This window comes from Dendrobates tinctorius, unplaced genomic scaffold (assembly GCF_039654945.1).
Source record: "Dendrobates tinctorius isolate UK_male_01 unplaced genomic scaffold, ASM3965494v1 ptg000014l, whole genome shotgun sequence".
Taxonomy (NCBI): domain Eukaryota; kingdom Metazoa; phylum Chordata; class Amphibia; order Anura; family Dendrobatidae; genus Dendrobates; species Dendrobates tinctorius.
In genome coordinates this window covers 8,864,608-8,886,314 of record NW_027361682.1, presented here as the reverse complement: position 1 = coordinate 8,886,314, position 21,707 = coordinate 8,864,608, and the positions used below count along the sequence as shown (strand labels likewise).

The window sequence follows — 21,707 nt, the reverse complement described above, 5'->3', positions numbered from 1 at the left end:
TGAGACCGAGGGCCGAATATGCCCCTTGTGAAGGCTCTTTTTGATGTACTCTTTCATAGCTTGGCGCTCAGGCCCGGACAAATTAAACAAACGAGCCTTGGGTGACTTGGCTCCAGGTACTAAATCGATAGCACAAACATATGGTCTATGTGGTGGGAGCACTTCAGCCTCGCTTTCGGAAAACACGTCTTCAAAGTCTCTCAGGTACTCCGGAATACCCTACAGACTGACAGACGACACAGATACAGATTTTATCAGATTGACCAAAGGTACCGGGTTACAACACAGACCATTATCATTACATCCCCATCGGATGATCTCCCCCTTCACCCAATCAATGAAAGGATTGTGGCATTGCAACCAGGGCATCCCCAATACCAGTCATGCAGGCAGATTATTCATAATGAAACAACTTAACTTTTCCACATGAGTGGAACCCACTTTCATATAAAAAAACTTCAGACATAAAGCAAATTCCATCATGGGTAAGGGGGGATGTGTTGTGAGTTCATTTTCCCCTTCACTACTGAGGCCCGATGAACTCCCTCTTCTGGTAAAGAAAGGTAGTGAGCCTGATTATCAAACACCTGAGTCTGATGATGATGACTGGCTGAGTGGAGTTACTGACTGGATATAAGGCTGCCGACGCTCTTCTGCCCTGCGGGTGATTTCTCTGTGGGATCCTTGGAGACCAGTCTGAATTCCTGCTCTTCTAAAGCTAAGTTTTCTGCTCGGATTTTTGCATTTGTGCTTTGACGTTGTTTTGCTTTGTTTTTCTGGATTTCTGCCATTCCCTGCTGGGGTGTGCTGAATTCCTTTAGCTCTGTCTTCTGAAAATACCTGAGTGCTGATTTAGTTTTTGAAGCCTAGCTGCTTCAGGGTCTTTTTCATATCAGCTTGTTGGCTTATGTCTTTGATAGGGTTTTGGCAGATTGCAGACAGCAACCTTCCTTTCCTGGTCTGTTTAGTTAGCTTGGGCCCCGTCTTTGCTCAGTCTATCTTTCTATCTGTGTGAGTGTTTCTTCATCTTGCTTCACCGTCATTATATGTTGGGGGCTGCCTTTTACTTTGGGGTCTGCTCTGGGGCAGTTTAGATTTCCTTTTCTGTCTTTAGGCTATTTAGCGCTCCGGCTGTGATCGAGGGGTCTAGGGCAACGTAGGAATCCCCCACGGCTACTGCTAGTTGTGTTGATAGGTTCAGGGGTCTGCAATCTGATAGTTGCCAACTTCTCTGGTTTTCTGGACGTAGCTTCTATTTTTGTGTCTGCCTCCTACGGTGACTCAATCATAACAGAATCACCCGCCATACCGCAGATCCTAGGGTACTCAATAGCAGGAAAGAATTGTATATAAAAAAAAAAAAGTGTATATTTTTTCCTCTATATCTCTGAGGCCGTAGGGGGAATTTTTTTTTCTCTCAATGGAGATAAAGCAATTGTCTGATCGTGTGGAGCAGCTCGCTGCGGAAGTGCGGGGAATTTCCGCCTACCTTGCTCATTCACATGCTGCTGAACCAAAGATTCCTACACCTGATGTATTTTCTGGGGATCGGTCTAAATTTTTAAATTTCAAAAATAATTGTAAATTATTTTTTGCCTTGAAGCCTAACTCATCAGGGAGCTCCGCGCAGCAGGTTAAAATTGTCATCTCTTTGCTGCGTGGCGATCCACAGGATTGGGCGTTTTCTTTAAAACTAGATGATCCTATTCTGACTAATGTGAATGCATTTTTTCAGGCCTTGGGGTTGTTGTATGACGAACCTAATGCCATTGATCAGGCTGAAAAGACCCTGCTGGCATTGAACCAGGGTCGTGATTCTGCAGAATTGTACTGTCAAAAATTCCGAAAGTGGGCAGTACTTACTACCTGGAATGATAATGCCTTGGCTGCTCTCTTTCGGAAGGGGTTGTCAGAAGCCGTAAAAGATACTATGGTGGGATTTCCTGTTCCCTCTGGTTTTGACGATTCTATGTCATTAGCCATTCAGGTTGATCGGCGTTTGCGCGAACGCAAAGCTGCACGAGAGGTGTTGCCACCTGTTGAACAAATGTCTGAACCTATGCAATGTGATAGAGTTTTTTCCAGAGAGCAGCGTCAGGAGTTCAGAAGGCGTAATAAGTTGTGTTTTTTCTGTGGAGATGCCTCGCATATTATTTCTGTCTGTCCTAAACGAGAGAAATGCTTTGCACACACGTTTTCTGTTGGTGGTGTTCAACCTAAGTTTCTTCTGGCTATTACTCTGATCTGCTCCCTGTCCACATTTTCTGCCAAGGCTTTTGTGGATTCGGGAGCAGCCCTAAACCTAATGGACTTGGATTTTGCTAAACGTTGTGGATTTCCGATGACACCTCTGCAGACGCCTATCCCTTTGAGGGGGATTGATGCTACTCCTTTGGCTAAAAATAAACCTCAGTTTTGGACCCAGGTGGTAATGCGGGTCGCCCCAGACCATCAAGAAAATTGCAGATTTTTGGTGTTGCATAATCTGCATACTATTGTTCTGGGGTTTCCCTGGTTACAAATTCATAATCCAGTTTTGGATTGGAAATCTGTGTCTGTGGTGAGTTGGGGTTGTCGGTGTGCCTTTAGTGAGGCTCCGGTGTTTTCCACCTCTCCTCAGTCGCATGATGTTCCTGATTATTTGGCGGACTTTTATGATGTATTTAGTGAGAATGAGTCTGCGTCTCTGCCTCCTCATAGGAGTTATGACTGTGCAATTGAACTGAGCCCGGGGTGTAAATTTCCCAAGGGTCGGCTCTTCAATTTATCTGTACCCGAGCACGAGGCTATGCGATCCTATATTAAGGAGGCGTTGGAGAAGGGTCATATTAGACCATCCTCGTCACCCTTAGGTGCCGGTTTTTTTTTGTAGCCAAAAAGGATGGATCATTAAGACCTTGTATTGATTATCGTGTCCTCAACAAAATTACTGTTAAATATCAGTATCCGTTACCCCTGATTTCTGATCTATTCTCCAGAGTTAAAGGTGCTTGCTGGTTTACCAAGCTTGACCTTAGGGGGGCGCATAATCTTATTCGCATTAAGCATGGGGATGAATGGAAGACGGCGTTTAATACTCCGGGGGGACATTTTGAGTACCTGGTGATGCCTTTTGGGCTCACTAATGCCCCTTCTGTCTTCCAGTGCTTCATGAACGATATTTTCCGAGATTTTGTTGATAAATTTTTGATTATCTATCTGGATGATATTTTGATCTTCTCCAAGGATTGGGATTCTCATGTGGAACATATTCGGACTGTGTTCCGGATCTTGAGGGAGAATTCCCTGTATGTCAAAGGATCTAAATGCCTTTTTGGAGTACAGAGGATTTATTTTTTGGGATTTATTTTGTCCCCGTCAACTATTGAAATGGACCCGGCCAAGGTACAGGCCATTTACGATTGGGTTCAGCCCACTTCTTTGAAGGCCCTCCAGAAGTTTTTGGGTTTTGCTAATTTTTATCGGAAATTTATAGCAAAATTTTCTAGTATTGCCAAGCCATTGACTGATTTGACTAAGAAGGGTGCTGATGTGTTAAATTGGTCTCCGGAGGCTGTTTCTTCCTTTCAGGAGCTGAAGCGAAGATTCACCTCCGCCCCGGTTTTGCGGCAACCTGATGTCTCACTTCCGTTCCAGGTAGAGGTGGATGCTTCTGAGATTGGTGCAGGAGCTGTTTTGTCCCAAAAGGATCCTGTAACATCTAAAATGAATCCCTGTGCTTTCTTTTCCCGAAAGTTCTCTCCATCTGAACGTAACTATGATGTGGGGAATCGGGAACTGTTGGCCATGAAATGGGCATTTGAGGAGTGGAGACATTGGTTGGAGGGAGCTAAACATCAAGTTGTGGTCCTCACTGACCACAAGAATTTGATTTACCTAGAGTCGGCTAAACGCTTGAACCCTAGACAGGCTAGGTGGGCCTTGTTTTTTACACGTTTTGATTTTGTGGTCTCTTTTCTTCCTGGAACTAAGAATGTCAAGGCAGACACCCTCTCTAGGAGCTTCTTTGCTGATTCTCCTGTGGTGACCAAGCCTGCTACCATCTTAGGCGAAGGGGTAGTTCTTTCTGCCATCTCGCCCGATTTGAGACGTGCTCTGGAAGAGTTCCAGGAGGACAAACCTGAGCGTTGTCCCAGTGGAAAGTTGTATGTTCCTGACCAGTGGAAGAAGAGAGTGATGTCTGAAGTTCATTGCTCTGCTTTGGCTGGTCATCCAGGTATTTTTGGTACTAGAGATCTGGTGAGTCGGTCTTTTTGGTGGCCCTCCTTGTCTCGTGATGTCAGGAATTTTGTGCAGTCCTGTGGGACGTGCTCCCGGTCTAAATCGTGTTCTCACTCTAGTGGGTTGTTGATGCCTTTGCCTGTCCCCAAGAGGCCATGGACCCATATTTCAATGGATTTCATCTCTGATATGCCTGTCTCTCAAAGGATGACTGTTATTTGGGTGATTTGTGATAGGTTCTCTAAGATGGTTCATCTTTTACCACTCCCTAAGTTGCCGTCTTCCTCTGAGTTGGTGCCCCTGTTTTTACAACAGGTGGTTCGCTTGCACGGGATTCCTGAGAACATTGTATCTGACAGAGGAGTTCAGTTTGTGTCTAGATTTTGGAGGACTTTCTGTTCCAAGCTGGGAATTCAGTTGTCCTTCTCCTCTGCTTTTCACCCTCAGACCAATGGGCAGACAGAGAGAACAAACCAGACCTTGGAGTCATATTTGAGATGTTTTATTTCTGCTGATCAGGATGATTGGGTTTCATTTTTGCCCTTGGCCGAATTTGCTTTAAATAATAGAGCTAGTTCTGCCACTTTGATGTCACCTTTTTTTTGTAACTTTGGGTTTCATCCTCGATTTTCTTCAGGGCAGGTGGAGCCCTCTGCCTGCTCAGGTGTTGACACTGTGGTGGAGAGAATGCACCAGATCTGGGACCAAGTGGTGGATAAGTTATCTCTCTCCCAGGAAAAGGCCCAGCGGTTTTCCAACCGACATAGGACCATTGGTCCCCAGTTTAAGGTTGGTCATATGGTGTGGTTATCATCAAAAAATATTGCTATGAAGGTGGCTTCTCCTAAGTTTAAGCCTAGATTTATTGGACCTTACAAGATTTTGGAGATTATTAATCCGGTCTCTTTTCGTTTGGCTCTTCCTGTCACATTTAAAATCCATAATGTGTTCCATAAATCTTTGTTGAAGAGGTTTGTTGAACCTGTTGTTCCGGGGGTGGCACCTCCAGACCCTGTATTGGTTGAAGGTAACATGGAATATGAGGTAGAGAAAGTACTGGATTCCCGTCTGGCTAGACGGAGACTCCAGTATTTGGTTAAGTGGAAGGGTTATGGTCAGGAGGATAATTCCTGGGTCTCTGCCTCTGATATTCATGCCAAAAGATTGGTGCGTGCCTTTCATCGGGCTCACCCTGATCGCCCTGGTGGCGTGGTTGAGGGTTCGGTGACCCCTCCTCAAGGGGGAGGTACTGTTGTGAGTTCATTTTCCCCTTCACTACTGAGGCCCGAGGAACTCCCTCTTCTGGTAAAGAAAGGTAGTGAGCCTGATTATCAAACACCTGAGTCTGATGATGATGACTGGCTGAGTGGAGTTACTGACTGGATATAAGGCTGCCGACGCCCTTCTGCCCTGCGGGTGACTTCTCTGTGGGATCCTTGGAGACCAGTCTGAATTCCTGCTCTTCTAAAGCTAAGTTTTCTGCTCGGCTTTTTGCATTTGTGCTTTGACGTTGTTTTGCTTTGTTTTTCTGGATTTCTGCCATTCCCTGCTGGGGTGTGCTGAATTCCTTTAGCTCTGTCTTCTGAAAATACCTGAGTGCTGATTTAGTTTTTGAAGCCTAGCTGCTTCAGGGTCTTTTTCATATCAGCTTGTTGGCTTATGTCTTTGATAGGGTTTTGGCAGATTGCAGACAGCAACCTTCCTTTCCTGGTCTGTTTAGTTCGCTTGGGCCGTCTTTGCTCAGTCTATCTTTCTATCTGAGAGTGTTTTTTCATCTTGCTTCACCGTCATTATATGTTGGGGGCTGCCTTTTACTTTGGGGTCTGCTCTGGGGCAGTTTAGATTTCCTTTTCTGTCTTTAGGCTATTTAGCGCTCCGGCTGTGATCGAGGGGTCTAGGGCATCGTAGGAACCCCCCACGGCTACTGCTAGTTGTGTTGATAGGTTCAGGGGTCTGAAATCTGATAGTTGCCAACTTCTCTGGTTTGTGTCTGCCTCCTACGGTGACTCAATCATAACATGGATGAATCCACAGCCACAATTTTAACAGGGTCTTTTAACCTGACTGTCCTTATCTTATTTAGAGTCACAACTTGGGCATCAATCAGATTAATGGAGGAACCACAGTCAACAAAGGCGGTGGTCATACCAAGACCGCCAGCAAGTTCCAATTCAACCTGGAGCACAATCTTTGTATGTGAGAAAAAATGTACCTGGGAGTCTGGACAACCTCAATTGTTGCCCAGACTCAGTCGTTTCTCTGAAGAAGGGCAGGAGGGGCAATTCCTTTTCCAAAGCCCAGAGGCTCCACAGTAAAAGCATAGATTGTCTCTACGGGGCCTTCTCTCTTTCTCCTTAACCAAGACTGACCCAACCTCCATGGGCTCAGACACAGGTGCAGTGTCCCACAATTTGGGGTACAAGGGAGACTCTTGTTGCATCATTCCTCTAGCACGAAGTCTCCGGTCCATACGGACCACCTGCATCATGGCGTCCTCCAGGGTATCAGGAGGATGTAATGCCAGAGCGTCCAGCAGATGGTCAGACAGGCCCCTGTGGAACAACCCCCTCAGGGCAGCGTCGTTCCAGGATACTTCGGCGGTCCAACGTTTAAACTCTGAGTAGAACCATTCAGCAGCGTGCCTCCCCTGCGGCACACTCATCAACATATCCTCTGCCTGACGCACTCTATCAGGCTCGTCATAGATGTGACCCAGAGCCTCGAAGAACAAGTTCACTGACATACGTTCAGGAGCAGAGGAAGAGAGAGAGAAAGCCCATGCTTGTGGAGCCCCCCGAAGTAGGGAAATGACAACCCCCACCCTCTGGAACTCATCCCCAGAGGAGCGAGGCCTTAGAGAAAAAAAAGCTTGCATCCTTCTCTGAAAGACCTGAACTCCTTTTTATCCCCTGAGAAAGGGTCTGGCAATTTGACCAGAGATTCGGGGGATGCTAATGACACATCTCTACCCCCAGAACTAGGAGCCCCTGCATCGACAGCCCCCTGCACAGTAACCACCAACTGTTGCTGGGCATGGGCCATCGTGCACTGTTCCACATTGAGCTTATGGAACATTTGGGTCAGGTGCTTGACCTGATCAGCCAAAGCTTGTATGAGATCCATGAGGATAACACACTTTTTTTTTTCCCTCAGAGGAAAAAAAACCTGAAATGGTCAGCTATAATGTCAGGAACACCGCACTGCACTTGCTCACTGAGCCAGTGCACGTGTCCTGAGTACAAATTGTGCTCAAAGACACCTGTGGAGCGGGGCAGCAGCGAAGATGCGTACTGCAGACTAACAGGACCTGAAGCATGTGACTGCTGGGGGCGTGGCCTAAGCTCCACAGAGCTATGAGCTGAGGAAGACTCCTACAAAAGTAACTACGGGACAAGTTACCAAGGGGCATAGACAGAGACATAAACCAGATCAAGCCGGGGTCAAAACACGAGATAGCAGGACAGTACCAAAGGGTTAGACAGAGCGGATAATCAGGATGTAGCACTAGATCAGAAAACCAGAACGGGCAATAGACGGTACAATAGGGGCAAACGGTAATGGAGTAACGATAGCCAAGCCAAGAGGTCAGAACCGGAGAAGACAATAGTACCAAAACGTGAGACAGAGAACGGAGTGAGGGGACAGACCAGGTCATACACGGGGATCAAACAAGCAAAGCAGTATACACGCACAGCAGGGGTCAGACACACAGCCAGAATAACAGTATAGCTGACAGGGAATCTTAGTCTAGAGTGAGTATAAATACCCCTCCCAGATCCAAAGGGAGGCCAGCAAAATTAACCCTGAGAAAACAAGACATTAACCATGTCCTAACCATGACACACTGAAGCACATGCCGGCTTCCTGTCTGAAACAGACTAGCTGGATATCATCATCCGATGCGGTGTGTGAGTGTGGAAGAGGTGCAGTGCTGTGTGTGTTGGCAATGATGGGGTAGTGTAGAAAGACAGTGATGGTGGTGGGGGGAGGCAATGATGGAGGTGTTGAAATGGGCAATGATGGGGTTGGTGTTGGAGAAAACAAATGATGGTTGTGGTGTAAAGGACAAAGATGGTGGTGAGGGAGGAGGCAATGATTGAGGTGGTGGAATGGGCAATGGTGGGGGTGGTGGGGGAGAAGGCAATGATGGAGGTGATGAGGACAATGATGGGGTGGAGGGGGAGAACAATGATGGAGGTGGAGAGGGGCTGCATTATACCCTATGAGGGGGGATGCATTATACTTTATGAGGGGGCTGCATTATAATCTGAGGGGGCTACTTTATATTCTATGAGGGGGCTACATTATATTCTATGAGGGGGCAACATTATATTCTGTGAGGGAAGCTATATTATATTATATGAGGAGGCTACATTATTTTCTATGAGGGGGCTACTCCAACCCCTGCTACATAATTAAGACCTGTACTACCTTATATTATACCCTGACATTGGCGTGTTTTACCACACAATTGGTGGTCTTGTATTTATTTCTATGTAGCTACATAGTGGGCCCCAAGAATGATTTTCTCTGGTGGGCCCAAGGTACTCCAGTCCGACACTGGACCAGCATATGCTTAATTTGAGCCAAACATCCCTGGTAGAACTAACTCCGAAGAGCGGAATTGTTCGAGGTCTCTACTGCCCAGTGTCTAAACTCTGAGCAGCAGTCCTCAGCTTTCCATCCTTCCTGAACCAACTTACGGAACTTGGATTCCGCCACAGTGACTTTTCAGGGTCGTCATAAATGAGGCCAAGAATTGAGAAAAATGCCTCAACAGAGGAAAACACTGGGGAATCCACAGGCAAAGAATATGCCCAAGCCTGTGGATCTCCATGGAGTAAAAATAAAACAATGCCCATTTGTTGACCCTCAGACCTAGCGGAGACAGGCGAAAGTATAATTTACATGAGGCAGAAAAAAAAATAGATAACTTACTTCTGTCCCTGTCGAAGCAATCTGGCAACTTTCTCTGGGGTTCAACCGCGATTCTCTGTAGGCCTGAACCATTGGGGCAGCAGAACATGCAAACCATTTTTGACTCTTGATATCCGCAGAGTATGGACTGAGGCCGTGCCCACTAGTTGGGTTCAGGGTTGGGAGTATGTATAATGTATACATCACCATCGTTCCCGGCTCATTGCGTGTGCTGGGGGGATTCATAAGTCTGCAGTCTCACACATTGACTGCAAACTTATCAATTTAGACCGGTCAACCCTTTAAAATGCAGTTACAGTATGTATATTGTAAAGATAGCAAGAAATGGTAGGCAAAAACGTAAGATCTAAATCGTCAGGGCTGTTTATTGTAGGTAAACATACACTTGCTTGTCCAGTAATACATAAAGTCCAATATAGTTATTTATTTTCTTCAGCAAGAATCATACAATACAAGTCCTTTTCTTAGGCACAATGAACACCTTCCAATTTTCATGCACAAGCATGATATCATGGGAAGGTTAACTATTTGGAGATCACAATTAGAGACAACATGTGTAGCAGTGGTTTATTTTTTCAGGAGCAACTCAGATTTTCAGATTACCTAAATACACAGCAGTCATATGTCTGGATTTGAATCGTTAAAGTTGTGCTTTGTGGTTGGTTTCTCTGTTCGTTAAACCACAGCAGATACACCTTTTCTCCAGGTGTTTAGCTTCTGTTATCCTTGCTTCAGTCGTTTTAGACTAACTGTTGTGTTCATTTACTCATTTGTCTTCCCTATCAATTTTCATGTGAGGCTTTATATACCTTACCCCTTTTGGTATTTCTAGCTGGTGATAGTCTCAATTGGATATCCAGCCATACAGCTGTAGTTTAAGCCAGTTAGTGAAAGACCAGCTAGGGTTATCTCTCTGCTGCTTATGTTATATACCTTGCACCTATCTTTTGTTTCTTTTTAGGAAGTAGGTGGACTATACTCTAACTATATGTACATAATCCTTTATTTTGTATTTCGTGGTTTGTTTTACTCACTCTGGTTTTTCTTTCTATTTCAGCACACTTACCCTTGTGTAGGTAATTTGCACTCTGCTCTGCTCCGTTTCTTTAAGAGGAACGTGACACGCTGGATGGCCTTTTATGCAGCATAAGTAAGAGTTGCCATGGTCTAGTTTTTGGTCAGCATTATCTCAGCTCACGCAGTAACCACTAGGGGCTTCAGGGTCAGGGTCTCTAGTCTGTACAGAAATCGGCAGTGTCAGTTGCAGTTTTTAGTGACTTACCTATTTTTCCTGAGTGAGATGTTACATTATCATAACAATAGCTTATACAAGCATCTTGCCCTTTTAATCTTCTATATAGCCCCACCTGGAGCTTAAGCTCAGCAGGTCTGAAACCTTAAGTTTAGTACAGGAGTAACCAACCCACCCAGTTTCTTCTGTCACTCCTAAATCCCGGACCTTAGAATCCAACTAAATAACAGAACTAGCAACTTAAATGTTGACCGGTGCTCAAATCTTCCTACAATGATACAATGGAGAGCAGCACTCAGTGACACATACCTACGATTCAGCAATTTCTCTGCTGTTTATCTAATACTATCTGAAGAGCCCGGCGCTGCCCGGGCATAGAAACTAACTGTGGTTAGTTATAGCAAATTATAATTATCCTCCATCCCATAGTCCCGTGCCCATATACCCATCATACATATCCTCCATCCCATAGTCGAGTGCCCATATACCCATCACACGTCCTCCATCTCATAGTCCCATGCCCATATACCCATCAAACATATTCGCCATCCCATAGTCGAGTGCCCATATACCCATCACACATCAATCATCTCATAGTCTCATGCCCATATACCCATCATACATATCCTCCATCCCATAGTCCCATGCCCATATACCCATCACACATCCTCCACCCCATAGTCAACCATTATGACATCATAATGAGCGGCAGGGCTTGCAACCTATGACATCAGCGTTGCCATGGCAACCATTATGACATCATAATGAGGGGCGGGGCTTGACACACACACTTTTTCCCCATTATGTAGATAAGGGCAAAATTGTTTGGTGAATTGGAACGCACGGGGTTAAAATTTCGCCTCACAACATGGCCTAGGACACTCTCGGGGTCCAGACGTGTGACTGTGCCAAATTTTGTGGCTGTAGCTGCGATGGTGCGGATGCCAATCCCGGACATAACACACATACATACACACACTTGAGCTTTATATATTAGACTAGCTGAAAAGCCTGATGCTGCCTGGGCATAGTAACTAACTGTGGTTAGTTATAGCAAATTATAATTATCCTCCATCCCATAGTCCCGTGCCCATATACCCATCATACATATCCACGATCCCATAGGCCCGTGCCCATATACCCATCATATCCTCCATCCCATGGTCAAGTGCCCATATACCCATCACACATCCTCCATCCCATAGTCCCATGCCCATATACCCATCACACATCCTCCATCCCATAGTCCCATGCCCATATACCCATCATACATATTCGCCATCCCATAGTCGAGTGCACATATACCCATCACACATCCTTCATCTCATAGTCCCATGCCCATATACCCATCATACATATCCTCCATCCCATAGTCCCGTGCCCATATACCCATCATACATATCCGCCATCCCATAGTCCTATGCCCATATACCCGTCATACATATGCTCCATCCCATAGTCCAGTGCCCATATACTCATCACACATCCTCCATCCCATAGTCCCATGCCCATATACCCGTCATACATATCCTCCATCCCATAGAGCAATGCCCATATACCCATCACACATCCTCCATCCCATAGTCAACCATTATGACATCATAATGAGCGGCGGGTCTTGCAACCTATGATGACATCAGCGTCGCCATGGCAACCATTATGACATCATAATGAGGGGCGGGGCTTGATACACACACTTTTTTCCCCATTATACAGATAGGGGCAAAATTGTTTGGTGAATTGGAACGCACGGGGTTAAAATTTAGCTTCACAACATAGCCTAGGACACTCTTGGGGTCCAGAGGTGTGACTGTGCCAAATTTTCTGGCTGTAGCTGCGACGGTGCGGATGCCAATCCCGGACATACACACATACATACATACATATACACATACATACATACACACACTTCAGCTTTATATATTAGATATATACTTACCTTGTAATGTCTTCACATCCTGTTCCGTCCAGATATCTCCGGATCCCAGAATTCCAAGCGGCGGAAGTTCACCGACTGCCATATTGGGACACCCATGTGATGGGTGTCTCACCCACACACAAACTGTATACGCCGTACGCAGCCTCTTGCGCTTTACCATCAGCGGAACACCGTCGTGAACACGCCGCCACCGGGATCAGCCGAATGATTCACTGACCGCCGCCATCTTTGTTCAGGAGGAGCGCATGAACAGTTTTAACGTGACCGCCGCTATCTGTCTACACAAAGACGGTGGCAGTCTGATTTACTGCACCTGTGAGAATTCCGTGCAGGCGCACTGAATCATTTGGCTGATCCTGGCAGCAGATGAGAGAACACATGAGGGAAGAAGACAGCACAGTGGTGGAGAAAGAGAGAGCAGACAAGGAGGAGAGTACATGGGGTACACAGGTCAAAAAGAGATGACATGAGAGGAAAAGATAGCAGATGGGGGAGAGAGAAAGCACACAGGGGTGAGAGACAAAGCACAGAGGGAAGACAGCTCAAATGGGACAGCACATGAGGGGCGAACACAGCACAGGAAGGAGAGAAACAGCAGACAAGGGGGATAGCACATGGGGTAGACAGGTCAAAGAAGAGAGCACAGAGAGGAGAAGTCAGCACATGGGGAAAGAGAGAGTGGATAGGTGGGTGAGCACATGGGGGGAGAGATTCTCAACGCTGCAAAGCCTGCCCCCATCGTGACATTACCGCCCTCCCAATGCGATAGCATCGGGCCTCCATCTAGTACATATATAAATGTGAAATAGTGTATTTTAAACACTTGATCGATAGGTAGGTGTGTTATTTGAAGTATATTTGCTTTTTGATAACAGGTGTTTATTGGTAAGTGCATACGTTTTCTATTAATAAATTAATTCTCTAAAATTATTTCCTTTTCTTTTTTAACTGACATTCATTTTTTTTGTACAATTTGACAATAAAAATATTTTAAAAAGCAAATGGGTTCTCCACATTGTGGGTTTTCTGATGTGTAACAAGATTTGATTTCTCTGTAAAACATTTCCCACATTCTGAACATGAAAATGGCTTCTCCCCTGTGTGAATTCTCTGATGTGTAACAAGATTTGTTTTACGATTAAAACATTTCCCACATTCTGAACAACAAAATGGTTTCTCCCCTGTGTGAATTCTCTGATGTGTAACAAGACTTGATTTCTCTGTAAAATATTTCCCACATTCTGAACATGAAAATGGCTTCTTACCTGTGTGACTTTTCTGATGTCTAAGAAGATGTGATTTCTCTATAAAACATTTACCACATTCTGAACACGAAAATGGCTTCTCCCCTGTGTGTGTTTTTTTATGATTACGAAGATGCGATTTCTCTTTAAAACTTTTCCCACATTGTGAACATGAAAATGGTTTTTCTTCTGAGTGACTTCGCTGATGTCTAACAAGATCTGATTTCTGAATAAAACATTTTCCACATTCGAAACATGAAAATGGTTTCTCCCCTGTATGAATTCTCTGATGTTTAAAAAAATCTGATTTCTTTTTAAAACATTTTCCACATTCAGAACATGAAAATGGCTTATCCACTGCATGGGCAATTTGATATTCAACATCCCTTCTGTAATTATTATGCATATCAGTCTGCAATGAATCAGAAGATATGAGCTGTTGAAAAGGGTCACATGATAGATTTTTGCTGTGAAGGGCTGGAGATATATCTGGGAGAACTACAAGCTCTATATATGTATCGGGTGTTATACCATGATCCTCTGCTGCAAATTCTGAAAATATCAGATGTGCCTCTGAGCTTCTAATACAGTCATCTGCCAAAAAATAAAAAAATAATTTATTCTTTTTCAATAACAGGACCTTAAAATATATTATTAATTATAATATTTATACATTTTCTAACATTTCTATAAAAATATTTCTGCACAAATTGTAATAAAATTCATTCAACTGATCAAAGCAGAGGTGGCAACAGTAGATGTCCAAGTGGAAACAAATAGACTAAGATGTTAGGCCACCAGGTTGTGGTCTTTTCGCTTTTCAGCTCACTGTTAAAGCTGTCTATTTGATAGGTTGAAATTTTAGGGTGCTAGCCACCAACCTTTTAAATATGAAATATTTATCTATAATTTAGCAAATTCTTTAGTGGAGACCAATAAAGATCCATAAATGGGGCTGTAAGAGTTTATCTTGGGTATTGTTCTTCTCATACACTGTGTGGGGACTTGTTTTTGCCCACTTCCGACCTGGTTGGAAAAGCTTACAATACAGGACAATTTTGAGGCATTTAACACAGGTCACAGGTGGGGATGTTACCTTTAATAGACGTTCAAACCAATTTGTGTCAACTTCTGTGCATGTTATCAGGTCAAAATCACCAGGGTATGTAAACTTTTGATCAGTGTCATTTGGATGTTTTGGGTTGTCATCATGATTTAAAAAGAGAAAACACTGTAGTTTGGCAATAAATGGCTTCACCCAACCACTAACCATGAGTGGAGAAAAAGTTTTGGTGCTATCATTCATATTCTCTGAAAAAAAGGCCAAGAAAGCAAAAATTCTGCCGGGGTATGTAAACTTTTGAGCACAACTGGACGCTAAATATGGTTTAGGCACACTGTGGGGCTCAGAAGGGAGGGGGCATTTGGATTAGGGAGTGTAGCATTTGCTGAATTTATTTTGGGTGGTGAGGAGCCATTTTGCTTTTCCTGAGCCTTTGTGCTACCAGTAACATGGAAGCCCCCTATATTTCCATTGACAGGTGATGGAGTTGAGTGGGGGATTTTTTTGTGTATTGAGTTGAGTTGTGTATTGGGAACATTTTACATAACTTTTGTGATTACATTGTATCCAGTGTGCTACATTGAGCACTTACTTTGGGGTTTCCATCTAAATCTCTGAGTGACGTGATTTGGATAAAACCCAGACGGATCCATTCACTATTATGAGGCAGTAGAATTACCTCTGTTTAGCGATGTCCTTTTTTTCAAGAAGTGCACAAATCTGTGGTCGACCGCGTTTTTATACACGCCTAAAACGACGGACACTGCTGTATCACAGGCCAGACTGCATCCACATTGTCTCTATCTGTTTCATTATAGGGAATCTGCCACCGGGGGTTCTGTATGAATCATGTATTTCAGAGATTTACACGGAAAATCCCGCTGTAAGCGCTCAGTGTAGAGCACATGATAAATGTGCACTGAGCCTTACTGCGATCTTTGGGAGCCAGAGTGAAAAAATCAACAGTAGGTGAAGAATTGGTTTTATGACGACATCCGGTCACCATGGCAATGATTGGTCATTTGCGAAGTTGTCACTGGGGTGCCGATCGGAGAGTAGAGGTGGCTCCCTCCCTCTGCATGCCTGCTAAATGCTGTGATTGAAATCGATTGCAGCATTTAGAGGATTAAAGTGCTGGGTGCGATGCGGGCATTGCTTCTGCACTGAGTACTGGGTGTCAGCTGGTGGCAGTCATTGCCATGATGTCCAAGATCGGTAAGTACCAGCCAACCTGGTCGTATTGATACGTCCAATGTCATAAAGGGGTAAAGAGGGATGACTGGGGGCATTCATATTGCATTTCAGAGGTGAAAATCTGTCACAGACGCATGAGGAACCAAAGCAAAAGTATTTACCAATAGGAAGAATGTTTTCATTAACCAACAATGAAAGTTGGAGGTTCAAACATCAGATACAATCACAGAACATACCATAAATAATGCCAACTGTTGGCATTATACCCACAGCCTGCTATGCAGTGGTTGGGAAATAAAAATCTCTTTGGATTCTGGGGCAAGTATAGTTGCAAATCTGAAATTCAAAGAAATTGCTGGAAGGTCACAGCCATCGGAAATCTGCGACTTATTTGATCTCAACATGAAAAAAACCTAAGTCAGTCATAAAGGATTAACAGATTGAAACATCCTTCTTGATTCTGTGGCTGCTGGCTCAAAGTCTCAGTAAGTGGATCAATTTGTCTGGTTAATTCCAATAACAAATCAGTTTCCAGCACGAAAACAAGCTAAAAATTCTACGCAGTCGGCATCCAGCTTCTTAGAGGGACAAACAGTACTCAGCCACGTGAGGTTGAGCAATAACTGGTTTGTGATGTCGTTAGATGAATCTACCCTTCACAGAGAGTGAGAGTGACCCACTGATCAGGTATTGCAATCCTTCCACATAAAAGAGGAAGCCCTAATAAGTCCAGGTTATCAGCTTACGTTGATTACATCTACGCTCTTTGTACACATCGTCTATTGCTACTACCAATTCAATGGTTTAGAGAGGTCCTTACATTAGCCCCACCAGTGTCTGCCAAGATGGCAATTGAAATTGACCCTGCAAAATGATCATTATGGTACCCAGAATCATGCTGATCCACAAACCAGAGAGCTGTGAAGTTGGAAGCTGAACCCATGAAAATGTCAGCTCTCACTCTGTCTTTAAGTCAAGGGGTGGGTGGCGAGGGTTTGTGAGATATGGAGGGAGGATGGACAAATGGAGTGGTGGGGCTCCAACAAAACCCACTTGAACACATCACACTGGCCCAGGAATCCTCTCTTTTAGAGGGCAAAGAGTGGAACTATTTCAGTAATTCCATATTACTGTCTTTACGACATTTTAATCTATTTTGCCTCCATTTCCTGTGTAGCTAATTTCTTTATTTACCCTAAAATCAATATATAATTTCATCAGCAATTGACTCCGCTACTTTTAGACTTTTAGTGGTCACTACTCACCTGTGCGGTTATCTGTAGGAATCTCCTCCTTACACCGCTCATCACCCCTCACATATGTCTCTGTAGTATGAATATGGGGCAGACTTTCATCCTAAAACAAATATTGCAAAAGAGCTTAAAAATCAGAAATGAACAATGCGACCAAAAATGACAGCAATGGTTATCAAATTACTGCAGGTCCCCTATATAAATCTAACATTTTCCACAACCAGAAAATAGTGAGAAGATGCATACATCTAATATCATAAGTCAACTTTAATTCTGTGTTCTCCATAAAAAGTGTACCATACACTGAAAGGCCATCTGTCACAGGTGTGTCAGAGGCTGCAGACAGTCGCACTGCATCTGGCTGCAGAAGGTCTCTGCGGTTGGCTTTGCAGACACCTTCCTATTCCATCTGACTCTTGTGCACAGTGGCAACCTCCCCTGGTTCTAATTGACACACTTGGTCTGGGTGTTTATAGACTTCCTGTCTGCTTCTAGAAGCCGCTGGTGATATTTCCATTTTCCTCTGTTGATGCTTGGAGCTGTAGCAGTCGGCTATCTTCCTCTCTGATAAGTGTTCTACATGTCTATCCCTGTTGTCTTTAGTTGTAGTGGGGATTGACTAGTGCAAACCCCATCCTTCCCTAAGCATGGCTTATTGCCAGTGTCAGACAGGGGTTAGGTTCTTGCTTGTTGATAGGTGCAGAACCTATATAGGGATGTTTAGGGCAGACAGGATGACGTTAAATCTGCCTAGGGGTCTCCACTCCCCCCTTCCCTAGTGTTGGACTCCCTTCCCCTCATCCCTTTGTGCTGCACCTAGTCTTCCCACACTGTGCGTGACACCATCTTATTAGAGACACTCATGTACAGTTGTGGCCAAAAGTATTGACACCCCTGCAATTCTGTCAGATAATACTCAGTTTCTTCCTGAAAATGACTGCAAACACAAATTCTTTGGTATTATTATCTTCATTTAATTTGTCTTAAAATGAAAAAACACAAAAGAGAATGAAGCAAAAAGCAAAACATTGATCATTTCACACAAAACTCCAAAAATGGGCCAGACAAAAGTATTGGCACCCTCAGCCTAATACTTGGTTGCACAACCTTTAGCCAAAATAACTGCGACCAACCGCTTCCGGTAACCATCAATGAGTTTCTTACAATGCTCTGCTGGAATTTTAGACCATTATTCTTTGGCAAACTGCTCCAGGTCCCTGATATTTGAAGGGTGCCTTCTCCAAACTGCCATTTTTAGATCTCTCCACAGGTGTTCTATGGGATTCAGGTCTGGACTCATTGCTGTTCACCTTAGAAGTCTCCAGTGCTTTCTCTCAAACCATTTTCTAGTGCCTTTTGAAGTGTGTTTTGGGTCATTGTCCTGCTGGAAGACCCATGACCTCTGAGGGAGACCCAGCTTTCTCACACTGGGCCCTACATTATGCTGCAAAATTTGTTGGTAGTCTTCAGACTTCATAATGCCATGCACACGGTCAAGCAGTCCAGTGCCAGAGGCAGCAAAGCAACCCCAAAACATCAGGGAACCTCCACCATGGTTGACTGTAGGGACTGAGTTCTTTTGTCTCATTTGACCAGAGAACATTCTTCCAAAACGTTTTAGGCTTTTTCAGGTAAGTTTTGGCAAACTCCAGCCTGGCTTTTTTATGTCTCGGGGTAAGAAGTGGGATCTTCCTGGGTCTCCTACCATACAGTCCCTTTTCATTCAGACACCGACAGATAGTACGGGTTGACACTGTTGTACCCTCGGACTGCAGGGCAGCATGAACTTGTTTGGATGTTAGTTGAGGTTCTTTATCCAACATCCGCACAATCTTGCGTTGAAATCTCTTGTCAATTTTTATTTTCCGTCCACATCTAGGGAGGTTAGCCACAGTGCCATGGGCTTTAAACTTCTTGATGACACTGCGCACGGTAGACACAGGAACATTCAGGTCTTTGGAGATGGACTTGTAGCCTTGAGATTGCTCATGCTTCCTCACAATTTGGTTTCTCAAGTCCTCAGACATTTCTTTGGTCTTCTTTCTTTTCTCCATGCTCAATGTGGTACACACAAGGACACAGGACAGAGGTTGAGTCAACTTTAATCCATGTCAACTGGCTGCAAGTGTGATTTAGTTATTGCCAACACCTGTTAGGTGCCACAGGTAAGTTACAGGTGCTGTTAATTACACAAATTAGAGAAGCATTCCATGATTTTCGAACAGTGCCAATACTTTTGTCCACCCTCTTTTTTATGTGTGGTGTGGAATTATCCAATTTGGCTTTAGGACAATTCTTTTTTCATTTAAGACAAATTAAATGAAGATAATAATACCAAAGAATTTGTGTTTGCAATCATTTTCAGGAAGAAACTGAGTATTATCTGACAGAATTGCAGGGGTGTCAATACTTATGGCCACAACTGTAGTAACACATTGGAAATCTTATAGTCTATTCAGGCATGGCAGCTTTTTGCATTTGCCACAAATTAGATGGACAGCCACTTTTACCTTCTCCCAGAGATGCTCTTCAAAATTAATATCAAGCAACTCTGAAGACCAAGATAAGTGTTCTACTTGTCTATCCCAGTTGTCTTTAGTTGTAGTGGGGATTGACTAGTGCAAACCCCATCCTTCCCTAAGCAGGGCTTATTGCCAGTGTCAGACAGGGGTTAGGTTCTTGCTTGTTGATAGGTGCAGAACCTATATAGGGATGTTTAGGGCAGACAGGATGACGTTAAATTTGCCTAGGGGTCTCCACTCCCCCCTTCCTTAGTGTTGGACTCCCTTCCCCTCATCCCTTTGTGCTGCACCTAGTATTCCCACACTGTGCGTGACACCATCTTATTACAGACACTCATGTAGTTACACATTGGAAATCTTATAGTCTATTCAGGCATGGCAGCTTTTTGCATTTGCCACAAATTAGATGGACAGCCACTTTTATCTTCTCCCAGAGATGCTCTTCAAAATTTCTATCAAGCAACTCTGAAGACCAATGAAGAAAGAGAAACTTCTCTGCAATGTTCCCTGAAGTAATTCATAAGAATATGACTCTTATGGCATGGTGCATTGTCCCTCTGCCATAAAGAGATGAACTTGATCAACCACAAAGCTTAGGTAAACCTTAGTATACAATCATACAGGTATCAGAGGACCCAGTATGTGGTACTAAAACATTCTCATCATTATTACTGCACCTCCATCAGCCTGAAATGTTGACCTGATAGGCAGAGTACATAGTCATACTGCTTATGCCTTATTCTGACCCCACCATCAGCACAGTGCAACAGCAATCTCAATTCACCTGACCACGCAATGTTTATTTAATGTTCAGTAATATAATTTTTGCTCTCTTTTGTCAGCTGAAGTCTTTCCTTTTTGTTTCCCAAAGACAGGGCTTGTACTTGAAGTTTTGTCTCTTGATATAGGTAATATTAGCTAAATGTTCATTTAGACACGTTACTTGTAGCATCAGCACGGCATTCAGCTGTAGTGTACATGACTGTGCACCACTTGCCCTTCAAAGGTATTTCTGATTAACTCCTTTGATTCATTTAATTGATGAGTTGCTTATGTTGCCAGGATTCACTTTTGCTGGTTGATTTTGGATCGCCCCGTGCCAGGGCCGTGGGGTACTCGGAACCGGGCCCGTTGGTTTCAATGGGAGATGTCAAGGCAGCTGCGACCCAGTCCGTGACCCTGGGCGTCCATTGTAAAAAGGGGAAGATGTTGAACGTGTGGATGATGATTAAAGTTTATTAGTGAATGGTTCGTGACGCCACCTGTGGTGTTCGGCAATGAAGATGTTAAGCCGACGCTGCAGACAGATCCTCTGGGTCAGATGGTGTGGTGCAGCAATGATGTTTTGGCCCTCCACATGTAGGGCTGTAGTCCCAGGGCAGTGTAGATAGGGAGGTAGTGAGGAGAGGAGAACGGTGTGGTGTTCAGCACAGAGATGTAGCAGTGCTGAGTGGGTTGGCGCAGGAATAAGCGGAGGACACCAGGGCATGTAGTTCCAAAGCTTTACTCACAGTCTGTTGTGCATACTGGTGCCTGCCTCGGTGCTGTGTCCTCCAGGTCAGGGGCTCAGCCAAACTCCCGGCAAGATGAAGTACTCCGTTTCAACACTCCTCCAACATATGTGCCTTTTCTGAACGTCTCCCTTTTTGCACCTATAGTGAAGTACTCTCAGTACTGAGTTACACTGGAGTTCCTCCTGTCAGATGTTCCTATGAACTCTACTTGTACGGCAGACAGCTGTAGCCTGCTTCGGGGACTCCTTGCTACTACGTCCCGGCTCACTCACGTTGCTGTTATGCCCCCAAGTCTTGTGTGGGAATAAAGTGGTGACAACTTCTATTCCTCCGGTGTCTGCTGCAGGACCATTAGTATCCTTCAACCTCGGGGACCGGACCCCGGCCTTGCACTGTGAATTTGGGAAGGGTTCTGCTCTAACCCTAATCCTCAGTCCTCCTCTTCTCCTTACGTTCCGTTCAAATCTATCTTTCTTATAAAGAGTCAGGCTTTCCATCAATGTCTCTTTCCTGTGCCAGCAGACCCAGGTCACTGAGGTCTGCTGCAGCACTTCCCTCGTCCATCCC

The 21,707-nt window shown here is 44.4% G+C and overlaps 1 protein-coding gene across 1 annotated transcript in view; it reads right to left on the bottom strand.

The window, feature by feature from the left end:
• Positions 1 to 21,707, bottom strand: part of LOC141070694 (uncharacterized) — a 177,651-nt gene that overhangs the window by 138,222 nt on the left and 17,722 nt on the right. The window contains exons 6-7 of the mRNA XM_073559571.1: positions 17,117 to 17,207; positions 13,344 to 14,188 (exon numbers count right to left, since the gene is read on the bottom strand). Coding sequence (XP_073415672.1) covers positions 13,344 to 14,188; positions 17,117 to 17,207 — 936 coding nt within the window. The remainder of the gene's footprint in view (positions 1 to 13,343; positions 14,189 to 17,116; positions 17,208 to 21,707) is intronic.